The sequence below is a fragment of the Mercenaria mercenaria genome, chromosome 11 (genome assembly GCF_021730395.1).
Source record: "Mercenaria mercenaria strain notata chromosome 11, MADL_Memer_1, whole genome shotgun sequence".
NCBI lineage: Eukaryota > Metazoa > Mollusca > Bivalvia > Venerida > Veneridae > Mercenaria > Mercenaria mercenaria.
Genome location: NC_069371.1, coordinates 63,243,801 through 63,265,347, shown reverse-complemented (window position 1 = coordinate 63,265,347; position 21,547 = coordinate 63,243,801). Strand labels below are relative to the sequence as shown.

The following is a 21,547-nucleotide window of genomic DNA, read 5'->3' as shown; positions in this document are numbered from 1 at the left end:
AAACAGCCATGACCGCACCCCCATCCCCCGAGGTCGTTTTACCCCTATTGCCAATACCAGTGCTTTAAACATCTGGTTCGGCGATATATGACCTTTTTGTGTCGATTCGCCGTAAAACCCAACTCATTCATTATTAAACATCTGGTACGCCCAGACGGGCTGCATATAGTGGTTCAACCTCCCGGTAATAAGGTAATGATATCATCTTTAAATCCGCACTGAATGATGTCCTTTTCAAACAATAACGAGCTGCTTTTGAAAAAAGCGCATGTTTCCCAAGACTGCATTATCAGACTTTCAGTGCTTTAATTGACAAAAACAAGTTTTAAGGGCTATAATTCCGAAGTGCCCGGGCCGCTTGTTATCGAACTTACCCAAGGACTTATTGGCAAGTTTGGTGAAGATTAAATGAGAAATGTTCGACTTAGAATGCGGACAAGATTTGTGACAGACAAACAGACTGACACACAGACTGACAGACACAGACAGGAGTAAATAAATATGTCTCCTAATCCATTGTGTGGTGGGAGACATAATAATTCCGCTACCATGCACAATTAAAGGAGGTTGAAAATAGCTTAAGTAACTGAATATCGTATATCATTTTATGTTTTAATTCAACAGATACTCAAACAGCAAACAATCCTATCAAATATATTTTCCAGTTACAATTATTTTATGATTTAAGTCAAAAGATACTCAAACAGTCACATTTTACCTAGATCCATTATCCTCACATATATCTAAATGCCTTTCCCACGCACATCAAATATACTATTCAATAACGTGCAAGATTTCAAGTTACATGTACTGCTTGTTTACTTGTCCCATAAGAACTTAAAAATGTTTGTTTCGGTATTCCAACCTACCCTAATTTTTTGACCCGACCCTGAATGCTTTTTATGTTTTTTTTGTTTGTTTCAACTTCTTAACGGAATTATGCAAAACTGCACGGTCTTTTTATACTTTAGAAAGGCATAACCTCTTATTTGTATTAATTTTTGACACAAAAATAATTCAAAAAAGTCCCACTTACTAAACAATATCAAAAAGTGCTCAAGATGAGCTGTTGTGATCGCTCACCTTCCGGCTTCCATTCATCCGTCCGTCAACACATTCATTTAAACAAAACCACTTCCTACACACAAGGCCAATTTGGATGAAACTTAACAGGGATGTTCCTTGCATAATCTTTTTTAAAAACTGTTCAAAGAATTGAACTTTACGCAGAACTCTGGTTGCCATGGCAAACAAAAGGCAAAACTTTAAAAATCCTCGTGTCCTAAATCACAGGACATATAGAATCGATATTTGGCATGTGTCATGATCTAATGGTCCTCTATGAAGAAGATTATTTAAATTATGCCTCTGTGGTGAAAAGAGGCCCCGCTCCGGATATCACAAATTTTACATAGACTTATGTACGAAAACACTTGTCTGAAACCACAAGACCTACGCCATTGGTATTTGGTACGTAGCATTGCCTTGTGGTCTTCTACCACGATTGTTCAAATTATTACCCTTTGATGGAAAAATGCTCCGCCAGGGGTTCCAAACTTTATCATGGACTCCTACATGTATAGGCAATAAACTTTAAAAACGTTCTTGCCTGAATCCACAAGATCTAGGCATTTGATTTTTGTTATGCAGCATTGCCCTGTGATCCTTTCCCAAGATTATTTAGATTATTACCCCGGGATTAAAACAGGCCCTATCCCGGGGATCACATGTTTTACGAAGAGTTATGTAGGAAAATTTCTTAAAATCTTCTTGTCTAAAAGTTCAAGGCCTTGGCCTTTAATATTTGGTATGTAGCATTGCTTAGTGATTTTCTAACAAAATCTTTCAAATTATGTCCCTTGAATGAAAAGACGCCCTGCAAAGGGGGCTCATTTTTTACAAGAGTTATGAAGGAAAACTACTTCAAAATTACCTGATCATATTCATAGACTGTTCAATTATAATTACCTGATTACCTCTAAGTAATTAGGGGTCACTTGACTTTGACCTTGACCTACAGATCTATTTTTCGATTTTTAAGATACAGCCTTAAATTTGATAAAGACCAATATTCTGACCAATCTTAATTAAGATTTGACCAAAAATATGGCCTATGTGTAAATAAGTTTGTCCTTTGATTTTACCAAGTGACCTAGATTTTGTCCCTACATGACCCAGATTGGAAATCATACAACAATTTTATAATTTAAAACATTCTGACCGGATTTTATGAAGACTGAATAAAAATTGCAGCCCATAGGGTATAAACAAGCTTTTGTTATGATTTGACATCGTGAACAAGCTTTTCACTTGTGTTCAATGCACATCAGTTGAACAATGCAACCTCTATTTCATACGCTAGGTTTTTATTTGATTTGACCATGTGACCTAGTTTTTGATCCCTGAAAACCCATTTTCAAACCTGACCTAGATTTCATCAAGGAGATCATTCTAATCAAACTTCACGAATATCAATTGTAAAATGCAGCCTTTATTGCACACATATACTTTTTCTTTGATTTACCGGGTGATCTAATTTTTGACTCAAGATGCCTTTATTAAGTATGGCGCTGGAAGTTATGTCTCCGTACGAACAGTCAAAAGTCAGAACCTAGTACAGGTTTGTATATTTCATGGACGTTAAAGCTACTAAATGCTTCAGTTTTGTACATTGATATATATTCGTTAATTTTATGTACTTATTTTGAAGAATAGTATCTAAATCTATGTATCAGACAATATCAAAGACTGTGCCCATCTCCCCCACCAATTCAGACAGTCTTATATCGTAAGAGGTCAGTCTTTATCCAAGGTATCATGAATTGATCTCAATATCGATTCGCTGTAATTTTCCTTCAGTCTTCGCTGCACGTTAACACTTTTTGACCATCTTTGAATTGTTAGTACCCTCCATGTCTAAGGCATGGATGTCCGAACATTGCTGCCGCGTCTGTTTTATCAATTTAATAAATGCTATTTGGACATTACAAAAAACTAAGACAGATGAAATAATAATAATTATATAGTTATATTAAGAGTAGCTGAGGTGATTCCTAAAGCCCTACTTTGTGTTAAATAATATAAAATAAAAGATATCAGACACATTAGTATCGTTCGATTGTTTTTGGACACGTGCCTACGAGATAAATTAAGCAAACGTGTACCCTCGAACAGTTTGTACTTTTGCATCTTGGTAGTTTTCATTGAATGTAACACGTACTACAAAAGTAGGATATACACGATATTTATACATTTCATAATGTTATCTTTTTGTTCAGGCGACATAGGTAACCATGAAATATCAAACTGAATTTCAGTTTCTTTTTGACTAATTCTGAGTGATGATTTAACTTTTTCAATAAAATCTGGAAAAAGATCCTGTGGAAGCAAAGAATGCAACCATGAAGAGTTATAGCAGACTCGGTTTGACTGAGTTTGTTTATAAGAGGTAATGAGATGTGCAACACCTCGCACGCCTCCAAGCACCGACTTAAGTGGAACTCTATTACACATATGTTGTATGGACTTAATGATCCCAAAGGACAAGAAAATATAACAACACTGAATCAAAAACTCATTTTCACCAATTCTTATTGACATACATCATTAAGGACTGTCACAAATATTGGAAAGTATGTTTCTTATCAATTTCCAAATCAATGTAGATACGCTCAGAATTGTATGTAAATGGATAGCAAACCTAGATTTTAATATCGTTTACATAGTTATGAAGAAATTAGCGTTTTATACTCAGTTTCGAGAAGGCAGTTAACGTAAGGATGATCCCCGGCGTGCATTTAATTACTTTCTTGAGGATAAAACAGAATAACACCTTTCCACATCACTCCTCCTTTCAGTTGCCAATTTTCGTTATTTAAGGCTCAAAATGCCATTGCCTATAATGTGGCTGCCGCATTTTTGGTTACGACCATAAAATATATATCGATTAGTTTCTAAATCTTATTTTTACTGTAACAAGAAATTGTTACCCTCTGACGAAACAGAAATTTGGAGCTCGTCCGGGATCAACCATTTACAGCTATATTTCTGAATTTAATATTTTGAATTTAATATTTTGAGACTCCTCAGCTAAATTTTACAGATTATTTTGAATAGAAAATTATCTTAATTTAGATTTTTGGTAGAGTATACATACCAACAGCTATCAAAATGTCTGATTTTGTGTGTGGCTTTGCCATCCCAGGGGATGTTTAAGTTAGCTAAGAAAACTGATTTACTTCTGCTTGCCAAGCATTTGAACAATTCTGCAGTAAAATCGTCCATGCTCAGACAAGAAATTAAGAGTATTATTGTTCAGTATTTCATAGATGAAGATATAATTGATTCATCTGCTGTGTCATTTATTATAGAAACTCAGTCAAATTTGAAATTAAGGGAAATGCAATTAAAGTTGGAATTTCAAGATGAGGAATGGAGAAAGAAGAAAGAATGAAAAAGTTAGAAATGGAGAGGAAGAGAGAAAGGGAAGAGAGAGAGAAAGTACGAATGGAATTTGAAAAAGAAATAAAAAAAAATAGAATTGGCAAGCAGAAGTGAAGAACCTCCAAATCCTTTTCTCTTTAATGTTGAATTTGCACGAGTTGAGGAGCAGTTATTTGATAGGTGATGTACATCAAAGAAAAACAGGTACTAGCTATGACAAACTTAGGCAGTTAATGTTAACCGAAGAATTTGAAAAGTATGTTGGCACCGAGGTCAAAACTTTCTTGGATGGAAATCAGGTTAAAAATTTAGAAGAGGCTGCTAGACTGGCTGATGATTATACTTTAACGCATTAAATTTCCTTCAACAAACCAAATGTTTTCAACAAAAGACCCCCTTTTCAACAAAATAATTCTAAGTTCTCTGCAACAATACATGTGTTAACCCTTTCATACTGACATTCGTATACTGGCAAACATTCTAGATTCCAAATTGTGCACTGTTTACCAACATTCATTAGAGATTCATGATTCTATACTTACGTACCAGAACGCTTGAACTTTAAGAATACATTGTATAATTGAATAGCAGTCAGCGGGTGATCTTTTGTGTGAAACAGATTCCGACATGCCCAAATTGAGTATAACGAGGTTCAATGGGCAAAGTGATATGTAGAAACGCGCGCTCGGTAGCTGCTGTAGAAACTTGCACGCACAACAGAATCTCACTTTTGACTGAATATCGCAACTAGTGGTTTGTGGCAAAATGTTTCGCCTGAAGTGGTGCTCTAAATCTAAAACATCCAAACATCCAGTTTGTATACATGTATCGGTATGCTGAGATTTAGCACCAATTAAATATAAACCATTGACTAAACTTTTTGTGACAGCAGCAAATATTTAAACTGTGTTTAGCTATACATGCATTACGTCTTATTTTAAACCTAGGGCATATAGTACTGTTAATACAGATAAACCTGTTAATTTATGTTTACATAAACTCAGTATGTTTGTTTTTTAGGCTTAACGCCGTTTTTCAACAGTATTTCAGTCATGTAACGGCGGGCAGTTAACCTAACCAGTGTTCCTGGATTTTGTACCAGTACAAACCTGTTCTCCGCAAATAACTGCCAACTACCCCATATGAATCAGAGATGGAGGACTAATGATTTCAGACACAATGTCATTTATCAAATAGTCACGGAAAACATACGCCCCGCCCGAGGATCGAACTCACGATTTTAGTAATGAAAAGATTGAATGAACAGAACATTTTGAGGTCCTGAATTTGTTTTTGAAAGAAGAACATAATTACTATAAATAACTTTAAATACTTATGCTAATGTAATCCTCTCGCAGTTTCCCCTTTATTTCTTCTGGCAAGCTGTTGACTTTATTTTCAAGTCTTTTTAATTGAGCACTTGGATCTATTATTCCAGTTTTGAAGGCACCAGGCTCAACTATGCATACTTTCACCCCTGTTCTGTAAAGTTCTCGTCTGTAATACAATTTTTGAATACAAAGTTTTACCAGAACAATTTATATTAAAACATATTGCTATTTTGCAAGTTACTTAAGAATATTATCTGATATTATCGTAAGTCTATTAACTTACAATTCAAAAACAGAGACATCCAAAAAACTTTCAAAAAACTTTTAAAACTGAAAAACAAACTGATTGAAAATTTAAAACTGCTAGGGATTACATGTACATACAGTCTTGAACACATCAATACTGACCTGAGTACATCAGAAAATGCTTCCACGCAATACTTTGATACGACGTATGTAGCCTGGCCAAATGCAATTCGTCCCATCATACTTTCACGAAAGGCGAAAAGGCGTGATTTTAACCTTACGGCGCGTTAGAAATCTCGCTATTTAACCTTTTTCACGCTTGGTTTTTTTGCTTGTTGTGTTCTCAATCTCACCTTTTCGCCCTGGCGCCCGCAACAAAGCGAACTGGCGACAACGCACCAAAACAAAAAAAAAAAGGCGAAGTTCGCAGAAATCAGCCACCATAGTCTGAGCTATAAAATGTATTTAGTTATTAATATTAATTATAAATGTTTTGGAATTGATGGACTTGGTTGTACATTATATTATTAGATGATCGATCAGTCGGTCGGTTAGTAGGTCATCCTCTCAGTCAGTCAGTTAACCGTGCCAATGAAAAATACAGCGTATTAAACACATTGTTATACAAAATATGTATTTGTGTTTTCATTTACAGGTATTTGGTTGGCACAGACGCAAGATTTTTTATGCGGGCATTGTGGCTGCTTCCTGAATGTGCAAGTGATTTCATCATAAATAAATTGATTGGAAAGGATATAAATAAGGAGTAGACGTTTTGTCCTTATAACAATCTACAGATAGTACGCTCTTTTTATCTAACAAATACCTTAGTATTCCGTGTATCAATACACAATATAGTTAGATATAAAATGCAATACTCTAAACATGAAAAGTCGATTTCAGTAACTATGCCAAAGGTATCGCATTATCAGGATAAAAACTACTGGCATACATAACAGCGTCTGCTTTCAAACATTATATATATAAACCTGTATGAAAATCAAAGCTTGCAGCACGAAATTTTAGACAGATGTCTACACGCAAATTGCGTCTTAGCCGTCGTCTGCGTCGGCGTTCAGTTCTGAAACTTTATTCACGATTACGAGCAAGTTCAAATTATAAAACAAAACATATGACATTGTATATATAACTACTATAATTGTTATCATTTATATAGAAAATCTTCATATATATATTATTTATTCAAGAAAATAATGTTCGCGCAGTTGTGCAAAATGCTTTCTCATGTCATAAGTACGTATCATTACTGAATAAAGGAAACTATTTGCCTTATCGATATTTCCGGAATAGCAACATATTAATTATCATGTTCCTTATTGTATAATTGATGCACTTTAGTTTGAAGCCGGTCGTATTTGCAAAATGTAATGAAAGCATCATCGGACGAAAGAATAAAGAAATAATCACATACACATGAACTGACCCATTCTAGCCCATGAAAAGCATGACCAGATTACATTTATTTAAAAGAGATTTATATGTTTCTCTATGTAGCTATCATCCTGTCCGTCTATATGTTAAAGCTTAGACTCTTTCGTCCGATAATGTCATTTCATTATGTATGTCTGGGTTGAACCAACGACCTTGGCTTCCTCACAAGACGAATTCAACGCCAAAAGGGGTAGTGAGACTCGAACCCACACCTGTGAGGGACAAGTGGTTCTAAATAAGTGATCTTAACCATTCGACAACGGAGGCCTCAGAAGACATTGAAAATGCTTAAATAAGTCGTGGTTTGGAAGTAATAGCCTGAAAGAATACACAAATATGGTGTTAAGTCTAATCCAACGTGTATTGTTTAATCGTTTATTTGTGTTACACAAATGTATGAATGAACAGTTTTAGACATTATATCTTTACTTAAAAAGAAGAAATTCTACCATTTTGTTTGGCCTAAATAAATATCTTTTTCTAAATGCGTGCAACAAACATGTATAAAGTGTTTCTTTTGTGGATCTTAAACATATTAAACATATATATTTCAATATACAGTGTGTTTTTCTCGTATATTAATACATTCTGTATACATATATACATATCCATCAGACCGGTGCAATTCTATTTACATTCACAATATATAAGAAACAAATCATTACAATGCATGTTTTATGAATGCCCTCTAATCCAGTATGGTTTAGATTTTTTTCTTTTCATGCGGCTGAAGCTATTCTAACAGATAAATGTTATAGCGTTCCTAAAAACAAGAAAATACATATAAAATATTACTTACTAGTATTCTATATCTAAAAGGAATATGTGAAAGCGGTTAAGGACGCTCGCTACAGTTTCGTATTTTTTTTCTCAATAATAGATTTTGATGAAATGTTTTGTATTAAAAGATCATGTTATGATGTATTGAAAAATGAAATAAAAATACTAGGTCACCAGCTTTGTTTCAATTTAATTTGCCCCTAGATATGGTGCTATTTTTAACATTTTTCAAAATTTCTATAATCCTAAAATATATTTCAGTAAAGCACAATAATCTCCGAACAAAACCTATAGTTTACGAATACGGATGTACGGCATGGGTACGGTACGGGATTAGAAACAGCTATGACTCAATGCAGAGTTGGAGCGCTGGTATAAATTACAGACTCCAGTATATGTCGGATTGAAGTATATTTGAACTTAATGTACTTTAAATGTATATATTTTGTAACCATGGTGATACTTACCCTAACATTTAGTCAGTATATTATTAAAAGCATGCGAACATACAATAATTTGCGAATATTTGCCGTACGCAACATTAGATAATCACTTGCGGGCATGCGCAGAAAACCGCTCCAACTCTGTAGTGAGCTACATCGATTAGAAACACAAACAAATTGGCACGGTGTTGGGGTAAATATCGACCCGTCCGGAAAAGCTGTAGCGAGTGCCTTTAAGCTTATGATGAATGTATAGCGACAAGAGTAAGATTCTTCTCCCAAGCCTTTTATATCAAGTTAAAGAATATTAATATACGGCCATTTTGGTACATGTTGTTTGGTTATACGCTAATTAGACCGTATAGCACAATAATTATCACACATTTAGACCCAGGAATACAGAGTAAATAATTCTTGCAAGTGCATACCGACGTAAGTTATAGATTTTTGGCCTTTCCCTTTTCACCAGGAAATGCTCGATTTACTATTTCCATTGCCTTTTCAATACTTGCATTCTTTGAGACGTCCATTTCTATCCCATCAATTTCGACGAACTCATCACATTGAATTTCTCAACAGCATTTTTTGTAAGGCAACAAGCAAACACATGAAAGCTTCCTTCCTAGACCATATTGTACACACCAATTAACCAATAAGTACTTTTATTTTATTAAAATGATTTCATTAAAGCCTAGCGTAGCTAATTATGTTTTGTACGTAAAGGATTTATAAAAAAAGGCAAAATGTAAACGATACTTAAGGCTCAATTTCCCGTTGTCACTTCTTAAAACATTCTCATATTTTTTGTTTTTGTTTTGAAGGATAACAAAAACAAGTCGCAACACAACATAGAGACCACATTTGCAACACTACACCTGTTGATAATTCATTTTGTTTGCTTTCACTCCTGTAGCATCGTATAGAATGGCATATGTCTAATGAATGCGATCATCCCAGAACTCTTCTGCTCTTTGTCAAATAGTTGACAATTCTCTTTTCCATTTCTTCAATTACAGTTTTGTTTTATAAACTTACAGTCTACATACTTAACATAACATGAAAAAGACCCACGTTCTATGATAAAGCAATTAATTTTGCACAAACCTCAAAGACAGTGGAAGCTAAATTATTCCTGTCATGTGAATCCCTTACAAATGCAACTAAAAGTAGAACAAACTTCTTTTTAACTTGTCCTGAACTGACTGAACGGACCTTCACCATCCGAACATGCACCTCTCTAAATTCTGATTACATGTTTTAAAATGATATGTAGAATATATGTTAGTTACTTTAGTTATCTCTTTGAATTCAGAAGTCTTCGAAGTTTTGTTTTTGGATTTTGCAAGGCACAGAAAAAAGCCCACCCACTTACCTCAATAGGGAGAGCACAGATCTACGGATCGCGGGTTCGTGAGTTCGAGCACTTGGCGAGTCGTACGTTCTGCGTGACGATATGATTAAAGCTATCGTATCTGAAATAATTCGTCCTCTACCTCTAAATCATCTGGGGAATGGGGTATATGGCAGTTACTTGCAGAGAATAGGTTTGTTCGGTACAGAGTCCAAGTGCCCGCCCGCCCGCTTAGCTCATTAGGTAGAGTGTTGGTCTATGGATCGCGGGGTTGCGAGTTCGATCCTCGGGTGGGGCGTATGTTCTCCGTGACGATTTCATAAAATACATTGTGTCTGAAATCATTCGTCCTCCAGCTCTGATTATAATGTAGGGAAGTTTGGAGTTACTTGCGGAGACCAGGTTTGTACTGGTACAGAATCCAGGAACACTGGTTAGTGTAACTGCCCGTCGTTACATGACTGAAATACTGTTGAAAAACGGCGACACACTCAACCGTCGACAGTATGTGATGTTATTATTTCTGGTCATCTAATGTCATGGTATTATATTTTCTAATAATGGCTGTTATTAGCTGGCTTGCGGTGTATTGCAACATTTAGAATCTCTTACAGCCAGACCTAGTAAACCAATGTCTTGTATGTAAAGGGCGTGGACGGTAGCATGCATTTTGACTACCGTCCATTAACAGGCACAACCAAACCGAGCTTGCAACATTTTTATTTTAGTCGTGTTGAGCGACCTCTGGAGTTCCCACTTTGTCTATTTGTATACTTCTATTATTGAATGGGATAGTCACAATAAATGCCAGAAAAATTGTTACTGAAAATTACATGCTGAAATCAGTAAATTTATACGACCCATGCTATAATACTTTATCTTTTATATTAGAAACGTTATCTATAAATTAAATGCTTCGCCCGTTTGCATACATGAACAGAAACCAGTATTTTACCTTATATGCGCATTATTTCTAATTGTTACATGATTACCAACATTGACGCCTTATTATGCCTTATTACGCGACAAATCTTCTTTTAAACAATACAAATATTTCCATTTCTAAGATGAGCTGAGATCCAAAGGCACTTTTCCCAAAAGAAAACAATGAACTTTCTCATTGTTAATATATATCAAGACGAAACTTCTATTTAAAGTGTTCGTCGGAGACTACCTTGTCACACCCTATTTGGTTCCCTTCGGATATATCTGCTCTGGGAATTGCACCCTGAACATGTATTGGTATATAGGTCCTGTGGAGCTATATTCTCCGTATATTACTCTCTTGTTAAAACTGGAGCTATACACGGATCCCTGTATTTCTGTTCGAATGTAACTCCTCGGTCTCTTTATGCGTCATAGACTCATATAAGAAATTGAAATTAATTTCTGAAAGGCAACATAAAGTACAGAAAAGTCCGGATCCGCATTCTACGTTTAGTAATGTGCGCAAAGTTGGCTCTCAGTTCGCATTTATATGAAGTGAAAAACGAATGCTGAGGTGCAATACCAAGTTCGGCCATCGGTATCAAATTTTATTTAATCTAGAGCCGGAATGTCGAGCTCGGCATTTCATTGAAATTAAATGAATGCCGAGCTAGAATATAGTGCTCACTCGTCAGTTACCGGTATTTGATTGTCTAAACCTGGGTTTCATTCTCAGATTGTCGTGACATTGTCTCGAAGACATTTTGTTTTCGATTTACTGAGATATAAAGGCTTCAACATATACAAAACTTGAACTCGGTCTATACGATACAGATGTTACCTTTTGGGAGCTTTTCAAAAAACAAAAGCATTAATATCTATACCCCTTTGAGACAATATGAAATGTTTGTTGAATTCGGTGACTGAATAGTTTCAACGACCAGTTTGAGTCACAATAGTTCATATAATTATAATGTCTAAAATCTTATATATGGATCGAAACTTAAAAACAATTTGCCAACTAATACTTCTGCATAGTTTTGGGACTTTGGGGCAATTACTTTATTCCGGTAAGGATTGAAATTCTGAATATACTGATCTGATACAAAAACAAAATCTTCTCTTACACATAATTATTAACCTTTGTTTCAAAATTTGGTGACTCTTTCGCACAGTTCAGAAGATGAATGGCAGTCATAGTACGATCAAGTAAGTATAAACTATAAAGACTAAATCGAGTGCCATATCTGCCAGACAAGATACAAAGATTAAAACCAAAATGCCTAACTTCACTTGCTAGAAGTTTGGTAGCTGTCAGTCAAGAGGTACCCATTTTCAGGATGTACGTACCTAACTGAAATACCGTTGAAAAACAGCGTTAAATCCAAAAATAAAACAAAATACTTACGTTCGCTCGCTTTCTTACTCACTCGTATGCATGGACGGAGAAGAGCAAATATATATGCCTTTTTCGCGTAACCTCGGTCCAAATAACACTTCTAAATTCTCACGTAATGTATTACGCTTACATTACCGTTATAGAATTTTAATCCATGTATAGGGAATCATATTCGGATTTGCGTTTGTATACAGCTCCTCTATAGCAAGGAGCGATATTCGGAAACGTGCTCCGAATATAATTTCCCGGGGAGCTATGTACGAAGGGAGCCATACAGGGTGTGATACTGCCTTCGAATATGCGAATATTTCATTTCAATAAAAATATATTTTATTGATACTAATCATGACACGGGATCGTGGCGCTAAATTTCACATTGCAGTCTTCTTTTAAAAGTTACAAGAAGAAATAAGGACACAATGTTTTTTTTTTCGTATTTATCATTTAACAAAACTTTGAAGTTGTGCTGATAAATATATACATGCTGATGACTTAAAATTGATACAGATAAACATACTATTCGTTCCTATGATAATGATGTATCAGTAATTACTATACCAAAATTTCTTTATAAGTATCTGGTTCACTTAAATGAATGACAGACTTGTCGATATTTGTCTGTTCAATTGACGCGTTTTCTTAAATGACTATACATGTATCTATAGTTACACATAAACTGTTTATATTAACCTTTTTTTAAAAAACAGGTCAGTGTATTAAACGTTACGCATGGTGAAATTATTGTTGCGTATGTAAAACATTGAGTAAAGCCTATCTGAAAAAAAAAGAAGATGGATATATACTGGGTTATTTTGTTTATTGTTCTGGTGTCCTTATTCATAGAAAGATTAGTGAGAAAGTTAAAGATCAGTAGCTTTGATCAGCGCTATGTTGTCGTTACTGGATGCGATACGGGTTTTGGAAACATGCTTGCTAAAAGGCTGGACGCCATGCAGTTCCATGTTTTTGCTGGCTGTTTTACAAGTAAGGCAGTTACGCAGTTGACCGAAGAATGTTCGCGGAATATGACAGCTATACAAGTAGACGTTTCAAAAGATGCAAGTATTGAACAAATGTTGGAAACAGTTAAAAGAAAACTACCCGTAGATAAAGGTAAATGAGTTATGTAATGTTTACGATAAGAAATTTGTTCTTATTTTCTAACAGAAAATAACCTGTTTCCCTGATAAAGGAGACAACTTCTACTCATAAAGGATACGAGATCAATTGACTTTAGGCGCGTCACTGTCGCCACTTCGGATTCTAAAACGTGTGTTTAAGACCGTTTGTTGAATCCGTATCGTTGTATATGTATGAACTAGATGGATATAGATCTATCACACATAATACTTGACAAAACAGAAGAAGGAGAAGAAGAAATGTATCAGAAATGTACACAATACTATCAACCATTAATATGTTGTTCTATTTATTTGTAGTAACATATCGATTGACCTATCGTTATACTTGTTATATATGCAGCCAAGTGCGGTGAACTGTTAAGATCTGTTAAATCACATAAATCAATGTAAAGTTTAACAAAATACGTGAACTGATCATGTAAGGTTTTAGTATTAAATACATGAAGACGCTATTTAAAGATTTAAATCTTCAAAATTGATGTTATAGTCCTTATATTACTTTTAAACGCAATACATCATTTGAAAAGGCTTTCAAATTTAAAACATATTCATATATTCATGGTCATTCCTACTCGCTTCAGCTGATATTCATGACAACATATTTCACTCAGTAATTTGACCAATAACCTGCTAGATTTCTAAATGGACTGGTCCATCATTCAATTTGACCATTTATTATTTGAAGGGGTGTTCACTGAAAATTTACTGGCGGAATCGCGAACAGTGCGGACCAAAATTATGCTGTAAGGACGTGCAGGCTGATCTTTGTCTGCACTGGTCGCAAAGGCAGAATTATTTTCCGCCAGCAGGTTAAAGGTTGATAATTAAAAGAAGTTTTATTAGGCGCCGCATGTGAGAAATATTTTGATATTAACTTAAGAAGATTTTTTAATATTTTATGGAAATGCGTGGTACGATTCTGAGTAATGAACACTTTTCATGAAAACTATAATTTTCTAGAACATATAGTCTGTTTAAAAGTAAGAAAAATATATTTAAAATTTATGCACAGGATATATAGTAATAAAGATAATCAACAAATTTTCTAACTGTGCACCTGGAATTTTATTTCTTATGTCAAACTTTGAAAATTGGGCATATCTGTAAATGACTAGTTAAGTCAGATAAGAAATAAAACACAGTAATGGAAAATCAGACATATCATTGTTCGTAAATTCAAAAAGCAGCCACAGTAAGGTAAACAATAATAAAAAGTAATACTTTTTTCTTATCACCCTCTCGGAAATAAAATATTTATATAAACGTTACCGTGGTACCGCATTTTTCGGCGACGCCGTCTAAATTTGTTTTCGTTACCTATCCCACGTGACTTCAGTTTGCAAATCAAACTACTTGATAACGCATTATAAATAATTTATCAAAATGGAAGATTTATGCAACACTCTGCCTGATTGGACGAGAGTGTCAATTTTTTTTCACTCTGTTGATTGTGCTACGCTGAGTGAAATGTAGACAAAGCGTTTATCCTAAACGACGCTGTTCACAGTTTTAAAGCTAACTTTGGCTCAGTATATTTAGCAAGAATATTGATATATCTCAAAATGAGTAAAGTAAGTTTAATAAATATGATAAAAACCTGTTCAAATACCAACATATATCAAATTAAAGAAAGAGCTGAATACGGTCTGCGTATCACATGAATAAGGGTGTGATAAGAGTCTTTTATGCAGAGAAGTGCTTTTTAAAAGATTTTCCTTGTTACAATTGTCGTCTGTATATGAAAAGGTTTCTTGCTTTTGTGACTTATTCAGATTGCATATTAAAATGAGTACTTGTTTGCTTTGATATATTTGTTATAAATTATTTAACTGATTTCTTATATATGAATATTTTTCTTTAGTATGGTAAGCAAATATTGAACTCAGTTGAAATCTGTTTCATTATATATATGCTATATAATGACTGAATCTCATTACACTGAAATGAAGGTACGCTGCATACAGTTTATCTAAGTGATATGACTATGGTCAAACTTTGCTTATGAAACAGAAATATTGAAATAATTACATTTGTATGTTTTGCTTGACCTTCACTTTTATAGGTGTGACGTCATTGTCCAAAGATTCATGAATAGCGAATATGCATTTGTTAAAGCGGGATCAGTTGGCCTATTCTAGAAATAAATAAAAATAATAAATAAAAAAATCCTTTAATTGATTTTTTTCTCGTGTATTCTAATCAAATTTAATTTGTAGCATCTTTATTAGGCCCGCAGCCAACTTTGTTCAGCTGGGACATTTGACCCCTTTTAGGGGCTGCTAGAGCTAAAACTAGAAATGCTTTTATACAGCGTCTCATGAACAGCTTGGTGGATCTTTGTCATACTTGGTCTGGAGCATCATTATAAGGTCCTCTTCCAAATGTATTTATATAGGAACTTGGGCCCTATTAGGGACCACTATAGCTAAAAGTAGGTATGCATTTCTTCGTATTAACCACTAAAATGTAATGGATTTTTATCAAACTCGATGTGTAACAATATCGTAAGGTCTCCTGCTATTTTGTTACAAATGGGGATAGGGACCAATTTAGCTAAAAATATAAACGCGTTTAATGACCTCTTCTCATGAACCGCTTCATGAATCTTCATCAAACTACTGCTGTAATTATTCGTCTAAGGATAAACGAAACAAAACTGCAACCCTACGAAACCTTTGCGAAAAATTAAAAGAGAACCATTTAAATTGTTAAAGTGCGGTGTTTAGTTTTGCAATTTGAAAAATGTTAGATGAAAGATGAATGTTAGATGAAACATTCATAAACATCTTTCCTTATTACAATTCGCCGACCATCATTTTTAAAGATATTTCTTGTTTACCATTGAAATTACCTTTAACAGAAATATCGTGATCTTATTCTGATTAAGAACAACTAAATACATGTACATATGTTGATAGGATGCGAGGATGCAAAGAGAAAGTTATGAAAAGCTGCCCGGACTAGATTCTATCATTGCATCATTGAAAATAGAACAGTTTCTATTCTTACACAAACTCATTCATAACTTATTTAAGAGCAAAACCGTGATTTAGCACTATTTATACACGATGGGCGGTTATACGCTGGCTGTAATAATTTCACGAGGGCGCAACCCTCATCGTGAAATTATTTCGAACGACGTATAACACTCCGAGTGTATCAAAATGCGCTCGTGAAATTATTTCGGACGACGTATAACTGTCCGAATGTATAAATATTTTTTATCAAATATGACAGAACTTTTTCTTTGCGCATGCATGGTATACACGCCAGGACCGGAAATGGCAATGCGTTGCGGAAGCGTTCAGTTTGTGCAATGTGATATTCCGTTTTAAACTTGCTATTAAGTAAAATATTTGATAAAATTTGAAAGCGTAATTTCTAGATGCATACATTGCGCTAAATATTACGTCGACGTGACGTCAACGTAATACCGTTGTAATGACTTCAGCATTATTAGTCATATTAGAATTTTTGATAATGCACGCGGCCATGAAAGGCAAAATATGTCACTACTTATTTTGTGCTCTTTGTATGTTCTTTCAGGACTTTGGGCTGTTGTTAATAACGCTGGAGTTCTCGGAACAGCAGGGCAATGCATCTGGCAAACGAGACAAGATTTTGAAACTGTGTTAGCAGTTAATTTTTATGGTGTTGCTATGGTAACAAACGCTTTTTGCCCACTAATATTGAAAGAACATGGTCGAATTGTGAATGCAGCAAGTGTGGTGGGTCGGATTGCACTTGGTCCGGCTCCGTACGTCGTTTCAAAGTATTGTGTGGAAGCATTTTCTGATGTACTCAGGTAAATCATTGGTCATGGTCAAGCATTTATGTACTCGTAAACTACCTAGCAGTATTGAATTTTAAATAAGATTGTTTTCCTGTTTAATTAAATTAACAGATTTTGGAAAGTTTTAGGAAATGTCTCTGTTCTTGAATTGTTCATTGATTGACGGTGATATCAGATATTGCTTTTTGAACATTAAACTGCAACATAGCAATACTGAAGTTGTCCCGTAAAAGTCTTTTATTGTCCAATTATTTTACAGACGAGAACTTTACAGAACAGGGGTAAAAGTAAGCATACTTGAGCCTGGGTCATTTAAAACGGGAATTTTGGATCCAAGCGCTCAATTGAAAAGACTAGAAAATAAAGTTAACAGCTTACCAGATGAAATAAAGGGGAAACTGCGAGAGGATTACATTAGCATAAGTATTTGAATTTCTTCATAGTTTTAAAAACAATATCCTTTTAAACAATTCAGGAATTCAAAACGTTTTGTTCATTCAAAACTTTCTAAGTCTTGACTGGTTAAAAGTAGTTGATATTTGTGAAGCTGCCATACTTTCTTCAGACTGGTTGATGCTCAAAAGCGAAATTCATTTACAACCTCAGCAGTTCCTGTAATACCATTAACACTTTTCATTGTCGAACGAAACGTATGGCATGTGTTTCGTTGTTTAATCATTTTTCAAACTGCCAAACTGAAATCGTTTCAATTTCTGAATATTGCATTGAAGGTATGGACAGGTTCATAAAAGGAAGTTCTTATGCATCTATTAACATCAATGAGGTTGTCGACGCCTACATACATGCCATTACCGCTAGGTATCCTCTGAAAAGGTAATCAATAAATTAAATATAGTCTACATGATCAGTAAACTTTCTTTCAGGGTCTTTTGTCTGCCGCTTTTCGTCTGGAATCACCTCATTTAACGATCTGTCGTCATAAGTTATATAGCGCTCGACACAAACCTCCTCTTCGCACATGCATGCACCCATCCGCACGTTCTGGAGAGTTGATACAGTATGTACAACATGGAGCATATAAGAGTGTCAGACTGTTAGCAGGTGAGGTGGTGTAGTGTTTAAAGTTTCGGACACTGAGCCCAACAGGGGTAACGACAATATCCTTCACATGACACCATTTCTGATTTTCCCAGGAATCAGGCTCGAGAACAAATGATATTTATCCCCATACCATCACAAATGGGCTAAGATAATTAGTATAAACTAATCGGTTAGCAAATTTGCCATTATCGATCGATCGATCGATCGATTGGTCGGACCGTCAGTTAGTCGGAGAACCGTGCCAAACAAATGAAAATACAGCTAATGAATACACATTGTTATTGTTAAGGTTGACATACATCGTTACCTTTGAATACATGGTCAATATGTGAAAACAAACCATATTGCGACCCTTTAATTGTGCGCAACAAATTCATGCATCGAATGGTACTCTACATGCGGACTGGCCGGGAGAAGGTTTATAGCTAGTGTTTCTTTATTACCGTATTTATTCTTCATTGCCTTATTTACTCAACTGAAAGTGGTAACAAATTTACTTTGGTTGTAGGATTTAACAACTTACATGTATGTCAGCGTAAATACTTTGGAAATAGCGGACTTGACATTTTTCGGTAGTAGAAAACAACATAGTTCTTTTTCAAAATTCTAGTTTTCTTTTTGTATTTGGTACAGAAATAAACGCACCCTTGGTGCAAAATGTAACGCCCCCGGGGGCGCTTAAACGTGGGGATACGCAATGTCAATAAGGTAAAATTGTCTTGTCCTTGTGTCCGATCCTAGGGTTCCACACACTGATGACCAATATATAAAACAGACATTGCAACCAAAAGGTTACAAGATGATCATTATATAGTTATATAGATGTGCCCTAGAAGGATCTTTTGCTATGCTTTAACTTGTAATAGAATATAGATTTGTATTTTCATTTACAGATATCTGGTTGGCAAAGACGCAAAAAGTTTTATGCGGGCATTGTGGCTGCTTCCTGAATGTGCTAGCGATTTCATCATTAATAAATTGATGGTAGTGGATATAAATAAGGAGTAGATGGATTCTCTATAAAATAATCTACAGATATTACGCTCTTTTTATCTAAAATATCCTAGTTTTTCTTGAATCAATATACAATCTAGTTAGATTTAAAATGTAATGCGTTATGTACAATAAACATGAAAAGTCGATTTCAGTTATTATCCCTAAAGGTGAAGCAAGGGCAAACAACTACTGGTATCATTGCAGCGTCACCTACTCTGCTTGTAAACATTGCATGAAAATCAAAGCTTTCAGTAACGAAAATCCAGATAGATGTCTACAAGTCGCTGGCGCCTGGACCGTCGTCTGCGCCGGCGTTCGATTCTGAAAATTTGTTCACGATTACCAGCAAGTTGAACTTCGTACCTGTGATTTTGATATATTAATAACTAATTAGGAATAAACAAATGTCTATCCAATTTTAAAACAAAAAATATGACATTGTGTATATATCTATTATTGTTATAATTTTTATAGAAAATACTCTCATGTACATGTTTCAATAAAATTATGTTCGCGCATGTGTGCAAGATCCTGTGTCATAAATAAGCACATATCATAACTGAATCAAGGAACGATTTTTTCCCCCTGCAATCATATTTCCCAGAGAGCTATATACGTTTCTTATTGTATTATTGCGGCATTTTAGTTTGAAGACGGTCATATTTGAAAACTGTAATTATAGTAGCATGATCGGACGGACGGAAGAAACGGATAAACAGATAGGATGATGCCCTCAATTACTTTTACTTCTTTTTGCTGAGGTAAGAAAAAAATCACATTGACAATTACATCAAACTAAGGTAATTCGGTGAAAGCCATTTTCTTGTCAATGATTATTGTCACAAAGGAAAGGTTTCGAATTAAAATATTCGAAACATTGCTTGTAGGACTCATACATAAAATCACACACTAATAAAACGCTTATTATCAATCAAAGCTCGTTTAATAACTTAGTCCACATAATATGCCAACATTTCAATACGCGACAAGAAAATTTGATTTTTTTTGGAAAGAATATGACGCATAAATATCGTAAATATTTGCATATATGTAGTGTAACATTTATAAAGGTAAATCTTAAAACGGCATGCCTCCAGATCGTTTGACAAAAAAAAAAATAGATATCTTGAAGTAAATGATATATTTCTTAAGACGGCTTTAAAAATTAATAACTAACAAACTTTATGTTACGATAACACATGAGAATTTGCTGTTTTTACTACTTTTTACGATGAAAATCGAAAAGCGTTTGTCACGCTTTTACTCCAGGTAAACTGTCCCGATTATAAATATCTATATTTTGTAGTCATTATTCACTACTTCAGCTATAGCGCTATTGGTTACGACGACGGGAAAATGTCTTTATTGCCGCGGCGGTCGGGGGTTCGATTCCCGACGCGGTCATCTTTTTTTCTTGATTTGGAATTTTTAAAATATTTTAGAAACAAAAATTCATATTCTAATATTCATAATATGACCAAACTTCAATTTGAAAGAAAGATTATTTTTTAGCCAAATCTGGAGGTAAGTGCCTTTAAAGCTAAGAACTATTTAAAAGATGTACAAAATCAGCTTTGATAAAAGCCATGTAAGTTTTATGAATGTCTCTTTTCTAAATTTTTCAATGAATGACAGTCTATGAACTGGAAATTTATACCATTTTCCATATTAATCATGATTTCAAAACAAATCTGTTGGTAAACTGCTAAACTGACTATCAAAATATGATGTGTACTATCTAGAGATATCCAGTAACATGAATATGAATGATAAAACTGGTCTTATTTAGATCAAACAATACACAAGGAATACAATACTTGCATTTTATACTACAGTACGGTGTTGTGTGACATTTTTTTTTAAAACAAGATCTTCTCTACCTCTCTTAGTTCTCATCAAAAACACTACGCCTAAATGCATTCATGGTATGCATCACATAAATGCATATTTTAAGCATTCAAAAGATTAGATGACTATGGCCATCTTTCCATTCAGAGTTTTGCCCTATGAAAACAATAGCGTACAGTCGCAAAATAAGGAAGTATTTCAAGATTTAAGTTAAAATACTCAGATAGCAAACAGTCACTCGATAACATTTTAACAAATGTGAAATAAGGTAGTTATATCATCTTTGAATCTGCACCGAACGATGTCCATTTCAAACAATAATAATTCCGCTATC

At 34.5% G+C, this 21,547-nt stretch overlaps 1 protein-coding gene across 1 annotated transcript; it reads left to right on the top strand.

The window, feature by feature from the left end:
- Positions 1-13,096: 13,096 nt before the first annotated feature.
- Positions 13,097-20,265, top strand: LOC128546904 (dehydrogenase/reductase SDR family member 9-like). The gene is made up of 5 exons (XM_053518309.1): positions 13,097-13,485; positions 17,061-17,319; positions 17,567-17,730; positions 18,039-18,141; positions 19,263-20,265. The coding sequence occupies exons 1-5, from the start codon at positions 13,164-13,166 to the stop codon at positions 19,375-19,377; spliced, it is 963 nt and encodes a 320-aa protein (XP_053374284.1). The 5' UTR covers positions 13,097-13,163; the 3' UTR covers positions 19,378-20,265.
- Positions 20,266-21,547: the final 1,282 nt, after the last annotated feature.